The 11,544-nt window shown below is 53.6% G+C and overlaps 1 protein-coding gene across 1 annotated transcript in view; it reads left to right on the plus strand.

Moving 5' to 3' along the window:
* LOC141152664 (embryonic protein UVS.2-like) overlaps positions 1 to 10,335 on the plus strand; it is an 83,625-nt gene extending 73,290 nt beyond the window's left edge. Inside the window, exon 12 of the mRNA XM_073637221.1 lies at positions 10,060 to 10,335. Coding sequence (XP_073493322.1) covers positions 10,060 to 10,335 — 276 coding nt within the window. The remainder of the gene's footprint in view (positions 1 to 10,059) is intronic.
* Positions 10,336 to 11,544: the final 1,209 nt, after the last annotated feature.

Below are 11,544 nucleotides of genomic sequence, written 5' to 3' on the forward strand. Positions count from 1 at the left end.
CGCACTGACGCTCATGCTCTGACTCTCATGCTCAGACTCTGACGCTCACGCTCTGACGCTCACGCTCGGACGCTCACGCTCACGCTCTGACGCTCACGCTCTGACGCCCACGCTCACGCTCTGACGCTCACGCTCTGAAGCTCACGCTCTGACGCTCTGATGTTCTGACGCTCTGATGCTCTGACGCTCACGCTCTGACGCTCACGCTCGGACCCACACGCTCTCGCTCTGACGCTCACGCTCTGGCGCTCACGTTCACGCTCACGCTCTGACGCTCACGCTCTGATGCTCACGATCACGCTCTGACGCTCACATGCTCACGCTCTGACGCTAACGCTCGGACGCTCACGCTCGGACGAACACGCTCTGACGCTCACGCTATGAAGCTCACGCTCTGACGCTCACACTCACGCTCTGACGCTCACACTCTGATGCTCACGCTCTGACGCTCACACGCTCACGCTCGGACGCTCACGCTTTGACGCTCACGCTCACGCTCTGACGCTCACGTTCACACTCTGACGCTCACGCTCAGACTCTGACGCTCACGCTCTGATGCTCACACTCACGCTCTGAAGCTCACGCTCGGACGCTCACGCTCTGACGCTCACGCTCGGAAGCTCACGTTCACGCTCTGACACTCACACGCTCACGCTCTGACGCTCACGCTCTGACGCTCAAGCTCTGATGCTCTGACGCTCATGCTCACGCTCTGATGCTCTGACGCTCACGCTCTGACACTCACGCTCTGACGCTCACGCTCTGAAGCTCACGCTCTGATGCTCTGATGCTCTGACGCTCAGGCTCTGACGCTCAGGCTCACGCTCTGACACTCACGCTCTGACGCTCATGCTCAGACTCTGACGCTCACGCTCTGACGCTCACGCTCTGACGCTCACGCTCGGACGCTCACGCTCGGATGCTCACGTTCACGCTCACACGCTCACGCTCTGACGCTCACGCTCTGATGCTCTGACGCTCATGCTCTGACGCTCAAGCTCTGACGCTCTAGCTCTGATGCTCTGATGCTGACGCTCTGATGCTCGCGCTCTGACGCTCACGCTCTGACGCTCGCGCTCTGACGCTCACGCTCAGACTCTGATGCTCACGCTCTGACGCTCACGCTCACACGCTCACGCTCTGATGCTCACGCTCTGACGCTCTGACGCTCAAGCTCTGACGCTCACGCTCTGATGCTCTGACGCTCAAGCTCTGACGCTCACGCTCACGCTCTGATGCTCTGACGATCACGCTCTGAAGCTCACGCTCTGACGCTCACGCTCTGATGCTCACGCTCTGACGCTCACGCTCTGACGCTCACGCTCAGACGCTCTGACGCTCAAGCTCTGACGCTCATGCTCGGACGCTCACGCTCTGACGCTCACGCTCAGACTCTGACGCTCACGCTCAGACGCTCTGACGCTCAAGCTCTGACGCTCATGCTCGGACGCTCACGCTCTGACGCTCACGCTCAGACTCTGACGCTCACGCTCTGACGCTCACGCTCACACGCTCACGCTCTGACGCTCTGACGCTCACGCTCACGCTCTGATGCTCTGACGATCACGCTCTGACGCTCACGCTCTGATGCTCTGACGCTCACGCTCACGCTCTGATGCTCTGACGATCACGCTCTGAAGCTCACGCTCTGACGCTCACGCTCTGAAGCTCTGACGCTCATGCTCTGACGCTCTGACACTCACACTCTGACGCTCATGCTCGGACGCTCACGCTCTGACGCTCACGCTCAGACTCTGACGCTCACGATCTGACGCTCACGCTCGGATGCTCACGTTCACGCTCTGACGCTTACACTCACGCTCTGACGCTCACGCTCTGACACTAACGCTCTGAAGCTCACGCTCTGACGCTCTGATGCTTTGACGCTCACGCTCTGAAGCTCTCGCTCTGACCCTCACGCTCTGATGCTCACGCTCTGACGCTCACGCTCGGACGCTCACGTTCACGCTCACGCTCTGACGCTCACGCTCTGACGCTTACGCTCTGACGCTCATGCTCGGACGCTCACGCTCTGACGCTCACGCTCACATTCTGACGCTCACGATCTGACGCTCACGCTCTGACGCTCACGCTCGGACGCTCATGCTCAGACTCTGACGCTCACGCTCTGACGCTCACGCTCGGACGCTCACGTTCTGACGCTCACTCTCGGATGCTCACGTTCACGCTCTGACGCTCACGCTCTGATGCTCTGACGCTCATGCTCTGACGCTCAAGCTCTGACGCTCATGCTCTGATGCTCTGACGCTCACGCTCTGATGCTCTGACGCTCACGCTCTGATGCTCGCACTCTGACGCTCGCGCTCGGACACTTACGCTCTGACGCTCGCACTCTGACCCTCACGCTCAGACTCTGATGCTCACGCTCTGACACTCACGCTCTGACGCTCACGCTCTGACGCTCACGCTCACACGCTCACGCTCTGACGCTCACGCTCTGACGCTCAAGCTCTGATGCTCTAACGCTCAATCTCTGACGCTCACGCTCTAATGCTCTGACGCTCAAGCTCTGATGCTCTGACGATCACGCTCTGACGCTCACTCTCTGACGCTCACGCTCTGATGCTCTGACGCTCACGCTGTGACGCTCTGACGCTCACGCTCTGACGCTCACGCTCAGACGCTCTTGCTCTGATGCTCACGCTCGGATGCTCACGCTCTGACGCTCACGCTCAGACTCTGACGCTCACGCTCTGACGCTCACGCTCGGACACTCACGTTCACGCTCTGACGCTTACACTCACGCTCTGACGCACACTCTCTGACGCCCACGCTCACGCTCTGACGCTCACGCTCTGAAGCTCACGCTCTGAAGCTCACGCTCTGACGCTCTGACGCTCACGCTCGGATGCTCATGCTCGGATGCTCACGCTCACGCTCTGATGCTCACGCTCTGACGCTCAAACTCGGACGCTCACGCTCGGACGCTAAGTCTCTGACGCTCACGCTCGGACTCTCAGGCTCTGACGCTCACGCTCAGACTCTGACGCTCACGCTCTGACGCTCACGCTCGGACGCTCACGCTTGGACGCTCACGTTCACACTCTGACGCTCACGCTCTGACGCTCACGCTCTGATTCTCACGCTCTGACGCTCACGTTCACGCTCTGACGCTCACGCTCTGAGGCTTACGCTCACCCTCTGATTCTCACTCTCACGCTCTGACGCTCACGCTTGGATGCTCATGCTCTAACGCTCACGCTCTGACGCTCACGCTCTGACGCTCTGACGCTTATGCTCTGACGCTCAAGCTCTGACGCTCACGCTCTGATGCTCTGACGCTCACGCTCACGCTCTGATGCTCTGACGATCACGCTCTGAAGCTCACGCTCTGACGCTCACACTCTGATGCTCACGCTCTGACACTCACGCTCTGACGCTCACGCTCTGACGCTCACGCTCTGACGCTCACGCTCACACGCTCACGCTCTGGCGCTCACGCTCTGACGCTCAAGCTCTGATGCTCTAACGCTCAATCTCTGACGCTCACGCTCTAATGCTCTGACGCTCAAGCTCTGATGCTCTGACGATCACGCTCTGACGCTCACTCTCTGACGCTCACGCTCTGATGCTCTGACGCTCACGCTGTGACGCTCTGACGCTCACGCTCTGACGCTCACGCTCAGACGCTCTTGCTCTGATGCTCACGCTCGGATGCTCACGCTCTGACGCTCACGCTCAGACTCTGACGCTCACGCTCTGACGCTCACGCTCGGACGCTCACGTTCACGCTCTGACGCTTACACTCACGCTCTGACGCACACTCTCTGACGCCCACGCTCACGCTCTGACGCTCACGCTCTGAAGCTCACGCTCTGAAGCTCACGCTCTGACGCTCTGACGCTCACGCTCGGATGCTCATGCTCGGATGCTCACGCTCACGCTCTGATGCTCACGCTCTGACGCTCAAACTCGGACGCTCACGCTCGGACGCTAAGTCTCTGACGCTCACGCTCGGACTCTCAGGCTCTGACGCTCACGCTCAGACTCTGACGCTCACGCTCTGACGCTCACGCTCGGACGCTCACGCTTGGACGCTCACGTTCACACTCTGACGCTCACGCTCTGACACTCACGCTCTGATTCTCACGCTCTGACGCTCACGTTCACGCTCTGACGCTCACGCTCTGAGGCTTACGCTCACCCTCTGATTCTCACTCTCACGCTCTGATGCTCACGCTTGGATGCTCACGCTCTAACGCTCACGCTCTGACGCTCACGCTCTGACGCTCTGACGCTTATGCTCTGACGCTCAAGCTCTGACGCTCACGCTCTGATGCTCTGACGCTCACGCTCACGCTCTGATGCTCTGACGATCACGCTCTGAAGCTCACGCTCTGACGCTCACGCTCTGATGCTCTGACGCTCATGCTCTGACGCTCACGCTCTGACGCTCTGACGCTCACGCTCTGACGCTCATGCTCGGATGCTCACGCTCTGACGCTCACGCTCAGACTCTGACGCTCACGATCTGACGCTCACGCTCTGACGCTCAAACTCGGACGCTCACGTTCACGCTCTGACACTTACACTCATGCTCTGACGCTCACGCTCACGCTCTGACGCTCACGCTCTGACGCTCTGATGCTCTGACGCTCACGCTCTGACGCTCACGCTCGGACGCTCACGCTCTGACGCTCACGCTCTGACACTCACGCTTGGACGCTCACGTTCACGCTCACGCTCTGACGCTCACGCTCTGACGCTCATGCTCGGACGCTGACGCTCTGACGCTCACGCTCAGACTCTGACGCTCACGATCTGACGCTCACGCTCTGACGCTCACGCTCGGACGCTCACGTTCACGCTCTGACGCTTACACTCACGCTCTGACGCTCACGCTCTGACGCCCACGCTCTGACGCCCACGCTCACGCTCTGACGCTCACGCTCTGAAGCTCACGCTCTGACGCTCTGATGCTCTGACGCTCTGATGCTCTGACGCTCACGCTCTGACGCTCACGCTCGGACGCTCACGCTCGGACGCTCACGCTCTCGCTCTGACGCTCACGCTCTGACGCTCACGCTCTGACGCTCACGTTCACGCTCACGCTCTGACGCTCACGCTCTGATGCTCACGATCACGCTCTGACGCTCACGCTCGGACGCTCACGCTCTGACGATCACGCTCGGAAACTCACGTTCACGCTCTGACGCTCACACGCTCACGCTCTGACGCTCACGCTCTGACGCTCAGCTCTGATGCTCTGATGCTCATGCTCACGCTCTGATGCTCTGACGCTCACGCTCTGACGCTCACGCTCTGACGCCCACGCTCACGCTCGGACGCTCACGCTCTGAAGCTCACGCTCTGACACTCACGCTCTGACGCTCACGCTCTGACGCTCATGCTCAGACTCTGACGCTCATGCTTTGACGCTCATGCTCGGACGCTCACGCTCTGACGCTCACGCTCGGATGCTCACGTTCACGCTCTGACGCTTACGCTCACACGCTCACGCTCTGACGCTCATGCTCTGATGCTCTGACGCTCATGCTCTGATGCTCAAGCTCTGACGCTCACGCTCTGATGCTCTGACGCTAACGCTCTGATGCTCGCGCTCTGACGCTCGCGCTCGGACGCTCACGCTCTGACGCTCGCACTCTGACCCTCACGCTCAGACTCTGATGCTCACACTCTGACACTCACGCTCTGACGCTCACGCTCACACGCTCACGCTCTGACGCTCACGCTCTGACGCTCAAGCTCTGATGCTCTGACGCTTATGCTCTGACGCTCAATCTCTGATGCTCACGCTCTAATGCTCTGACGCTCACGCTCTGATGCTCTGACGATCACGCTCTGAAGCTCACGCTCTGACGCTCATGCTCTGATGCTCTGACGCTCATGCTGTGACGCTCTGATGCTCACGCTCTGACGCTCACGCTCAGACGCTCTTGCTCTGACGCTCACGCTCGGACGCTCACGCTCTGACGCTCACGCTCAGACTCTGACGCTCACGCTCTGACGCTCACGCTCCGACGCTCACGTTCACACTCTGACGCTTACACTCACCCTCTGACGCACACGCTCTGACGCCCATGCTCACGCTCTGACGCTCACGCTCTGACGCTCACGCTCTGAAGCTCACGCTCTGACGCTCTGATGCTGTGACGCTCACGCTCGGACGCTCATGCTCGGACGCTCACGCTCACGCTCTGATGCTCACGCTCTGACGCTCACGCTCGGACGCTCACGCTCGGACGCTCAGGCTCTGACGCTCACGCTCAGATTCTGACGCTCACGCTCTGACGCTCACGCTCTGACGCTCACGCTCGGATGCTCACGCTCGGACGCTCACGTTCACGCTCTGACGCTCACACTCTGACGCTCACGCTCTGATGCTCACGCTCTGAGGCTTACGCTCACGCTCTGATTCTCACTCTCACGCTCTGACGCTCACGCTTGGATGCTCACGCTCTGACGCTCACGCTCATGCTCTGATGCTCATGCTCGGACGCTCACGCTCGGACGCTCACGCTCTGACGCTCAGGCTCAGACACTCACGCTCAGACGCTCACGCTCAGACTCTCACGCTCTGACGCTCACGCTCGGACGCTCGGACGTTCACGCTCTGACGCTCACGCTCTGACGCTCACGCTCACACTCTGACGCTCACGTTCACGCTCTGACGCTCACGCTCTGAGGCTTACGCTCACGCTCTGATTCTCACTCTCACGCTCTGACGCTCACGCTCTGACGCTCACGCTCTGACGCTCACGCTCGGACGCTCGGACGTTCACACTGTGACGCTCACGCTCACGCTCTGACGCTCACGCTCTTGCTCTGACGCTCACGCTCATGCTCTGACGCTCACGGTCTGACGCTCACGCTCGGACGCTCATGCTCTGACGCTCATGCTCATGCTCTGATGCTCACGCTCGGACGCTCACACTAACGCTCTGACGCTCACGCTCTGACGCTCACGCTCACGCTCTGACGCTCACGCTCATGCTCTAACGCTCACGCTCATGCTCTGACGCTCACGCTCGGACGCTCACGCTCGGACGCTCATGCTCATTCTCGGATGCTCACGCTCGGACGCTCACGCTCGGACGCTCACTCTCACGCTCTGACGCTCACGCTCTGACGCTCACGCTCAGACACTCACGCTCAGACTCTCACGCTCTTATGCTCTGATGCTCTGACGCTCATGCCCGGACGCTCACGCTCGGACGTTCACACTCTGACGCTCCCACGCTCACCCTCACACGCTTCCATGCTCACCCTCACATGCTCACCCTCACACGCTCACACCCTCACATTCTCACCCTCCCATGCTCACCCGCTCCCACGCTCACCCTTCCACGCTCACCCGCTCCCACGCTCACCCTCCCACGCTCACCCTGTGCTAGCCGGTCATCTCCCGGCTGCTCGCAGCAGAAGTACCCAGACCGGCGGCCTCGCTCCCCGGTCCTCCAAAATTCATTAGGGGCCCCAGGGGGATACATTGGGGGGTTAATTTAAAGTAGTGCGCAACCCATTTAAACACTGCTTTGCTGATTAGTTGCGCCCGGTCGGCCGCATACATATTCTAGAATACCCGATGCGTTAGAATCGGGCCACCATCTAGTATGTTATAAAAATATAGAAAGATTGACCTAAAGGGAGTATGCTATCAGAAAACAACTTGTTTTGTAAAAAAAAAGTAAAATGTCATTTTTTTATATGATGATTTATATTAAAATACAAATTCAAAATCGTGCAATTTTGACCCTGGACTCTGGGGCTACTCAAACTCATACTTTGGGTCCTTTCAGTAAATCCACATGTACATTAGCAGAATAGATCCTATCTTTTGTATTAAAATACCGAATAATATGGTCATTGTGCAGGGAGGGGAGAGTATTTTCAGCAGTGAAATCACCGATTGTGATGGGTTAATCCTGCGTTATCAGGTATTACTTGTCATTGTAATGCTGACTCTGATGATAATGAGCCTGCTGAAAATTCTTCCTTGAAGAACTGGAAGAATGATAGTAATGTAGCCCCAGTTTGCAGTGTGAAAAAGGAAACATTGCTATTTTATTTAATAGAGATTGTAAAAAAACATAGTTCTATTTCCAAAACGTGAAGTGTAGTCCTGTGAGCTCCAGCTCCCCAATTCTTGCTGTGTTCAAGCATAATATACAGTTATTTTCTGCCTGTACTTTGAACAAAACAGAATCTGTGGATCATGAGCCCAGCATGTTGGGAGCAAGGACGTCTCCAGCAGGTCTCGAAGGACCAAGCTGTAAAGGTGACGCCACCATGGGCCTGTATACTCTGGCGGTACTCCATCTGTGGGGTTTCGTTAGAGCTGAGAATAATATTCCTGGTTTTGATGGACATTTTGAGTGGTGGCCTCTACAGGGTGGTAGAGCATGAGCTATGGGGTGGATCAAGCGCTTGATGGTTAGAAGTCAACAGCAAAGCTTGTTTGGACTTGAAGGTGACGCCACCATGGGCCTGTATACTCTGGTGGTACTCCATCTGTGGGGTTTCGTTAGAGCTGAGAATAATATTCCAGCTGGTTTTGATGGACATTTTGAGTGGTGGCCTCTACAGGGTGGTAGAGCATGAGCTATGGGGTGGATCAAGCGCTTGATGGTAAGAAGTCAACAGCAAAGCTTGTTTGGACTTGAAGGTGACGCCACCATGGGCCTGTATACTCTGGTGGTACTCCATATGTGGGGTCTCGTTAGAGCTGAGAATAATATTCCAGCTTGTTTTGATGGACATTTTGAGTGGTGGCCTCTACAGGGTGGTAGAGCATGAGCTACGGGGTGGATCAAGCGCTTGATGGTAAGAAGTCAACAGCAAAGCTTGTTTGGACTTGAAGGTGACGCCACCATGGGCCTGTATACTCTGGTGGTACTCCATATGTGGGGTCTCGTTAGAGCTGAGAATAATATTCCAGCTTGTTTTGATGGACATTTTGAGTGGTGGCCTCTACAGGGTGGTAGAGCATGAGCTACGGGGTGGATCAAGCGCTTGATGGTAAGAAGTCAACAGCAAAGCTTGTTTGGACTTGAAGGTGACGCCACCATGGGCCTGTATACTCTGGCGGTACTTCCTCTGTGGGGTCTTGTTAGAACTGAGAATAATATTCCAGCTGCTTTTGATGAACATTTTTAGCGGTGGCCTCTACAGGGTGGTAGAGCATGAGCTATGGGGTGCATCAAGCCCTTGATGGTAAGAAGTCAACAGCAAAGCTTGTTTGGACTTGTAGTCTGGAGACACCAGGTAAGAACTCTGGGGAAGTGCTGGATCACAAAAATAACAAGAGGCAACAGTGGATGAAGGAGATGAAAGGGCATCTTAAAACGAGAAACAACAGAATCCAGGGGGTGTTGTCAGATTATTTAAGGACTACAAGCTTTTTACTTCTCACTTTGTGCCCAGAAAACTCTATTAAGATGCATAGTTGCCAATAGTCCCAACCTGGTTCTACTGATCAGACTTAGACATTGAGGTCTCAACTTCTTGTGGAGCAGCGCACTGCGTCCCAGACCTCCAGACACCTGATTTCCATAAGGTGGTCCGCTCCTGCTGTGATGGTGGAGTTTGGACCGGTGGCATTGCCCTCTCTTCAAACTGTGCGCTCTCTTTTGTTGCAAGCTGAGGAAGTGGCCCTGAAGCTGGAAAATTAGAAAGTGATCTTCAGCCATCCGAGCAGCTTCAACGCAGCACTTACAGGTTGTATGGGAAAGAGCTTGGAAGCGCTGTGCATGTTTGGACACTACTTCCAATAAAATGGACAAAATGAGCAGTAAACAATGAAATTAAAAATCACTCCGTACTTGAAAATGGAGAATATTTTTAATAATATGTAATTTGCAATTTTAACCATTTATGATAATGAGATTAACCCTTTAAAAGTCCCTATTTTCCCAACAGTGATGTTCGTAAGTATGGCGCTAATCGGGAGAACATGGATTTTTCTTTCCCATTATTGTTACATTAAGGAAAACAGAACTTTATAAAAAAAATGGGTAGTATTATGTGGCATGAAGAATAATTCTAAAAATCTTTCTCTCTGTTTTCTTTTTTTTCTAGATCACTCTTACTATGAACGACTTTGCCGTTGAAAGTGAACCTTCATGTGCGAATGACTACCTGTTAGTTTATGACGGACGTTATACCACTGCTCCCATAATAGGAAAGAAATACTGCTCCTCATCCCCTCCTCCTCCTCTGGTGTCCACGGGAAATATCATGTTGGTCTTATTCCATAGTAATAATGTGACCGAGATGAAGGGTTTCCAGGCCACATACATTATGTGTAAGTATAAAGACATTTCAGAATTCACATACATTATAGCAAAATTTTAGCAATGCTTGAACAAGTCATTATTTTTCCCATTTATGCCTTAATCCTTATGCAAATTACATAAACATACTAAACAGCCATGTCATTTATAATCCCCTCTACACCTGGTTAAAGTGCTTTTTGATTCTGCTCCTTTAGCAGCTCCTTTTAATTGTTGCTCATCAAGAATACGTACAATAAATTTAAATAGTCTGTGTCTGAGTTTCCCTTGTCCCAACTCCCGAATTCAGACAGAAAAATTCACTAAACACAAATTGTTTGATTTCAGTTTATGGATATTGCCGAGCAGCGGTTGAAAGGATCTTCTAAAGGGGCATGAAAACAGCACTATAGCACAGTGTTGAGAGAGATGGAAGCAAAATTAAATAATGAAGTATATTGCAAAAAATCCTAAGTTTGCAATGCCGGAGGAAAATTATAAAAAAAAAAAAAATATTATTACTATTTAAGTTTTCATCCCCATCCCAAGAAAATGAATTATCATTATATGTAAACAGTTGCCAAATAATCGCCTTACCCTACAATTCATTATTCACAATATACGTCTCAGTCCTCTGAAGAAGGGGTTCTCCAAGAGGTTAACATTGATCATCTACGTTAAAGAATCAGTGATTAATTGGTCGATGTCACAACTATTTAGGACAAGTACCAGGTATTGCCAATCCTGCAGGCGTACCACTGTCCCCATGTGAGTAAAAAAGCAAATATTCAGATAACCTCTTCACAGTGGAAGACAACAAGGTCTGTAATGCCACCAATAAGAGGTCAGAACTCTAGAAGACAAAGGTCTTATCTCTTAAAACCTCCATCGGAAGCCTCTCACCCAGCCAACCAGTCAAAAGTCTCCTGCATTGCACTGATGAGGGGCAAGAACCCTGAAGCAGCTGTTTGCAATTAGAGATCTTTCCATGTGCCTATTGAAAAGGAATAAAAGGTAAATTAAGGGTTGTTTCACCAGGAGTTGGTCCAATCACTTCTTCTGAGGTCTTATACATCTTGTTAATTATTATATCTTATTAATATATTATTAATTGCCATATGGTATGTTGTTTTTAAGTGAATACACGAATTGGAAGAGTCTAAGGCACAATGTATTTTGTTGCCTTGGGTAAGTCTAGGAAGATCCATCTTCAATGGACACTTTATATGATTTCCTTTGATAAGCCAGTTGATTTTTTGTCTTAATTTTTTGCAATAGATTATATTTAATT

This window comes from Phyllobates terribilis, unplaced genomic scaffold, assembly GCF_046119375.1.
Source record: "Phyllobates terribilis strain yellow unplaced genomic scaffold, ASM4611937v1 Scaffold_6__1_contigs__length_29720123, whole genome shotgun sequence".
NCBI classification, from domain to species: Eukaryota; Metazoa; Chordata; class Amphibia; order Anura; family Dendrobatidae; genus Phyllobates; species Phyllobates terribilis.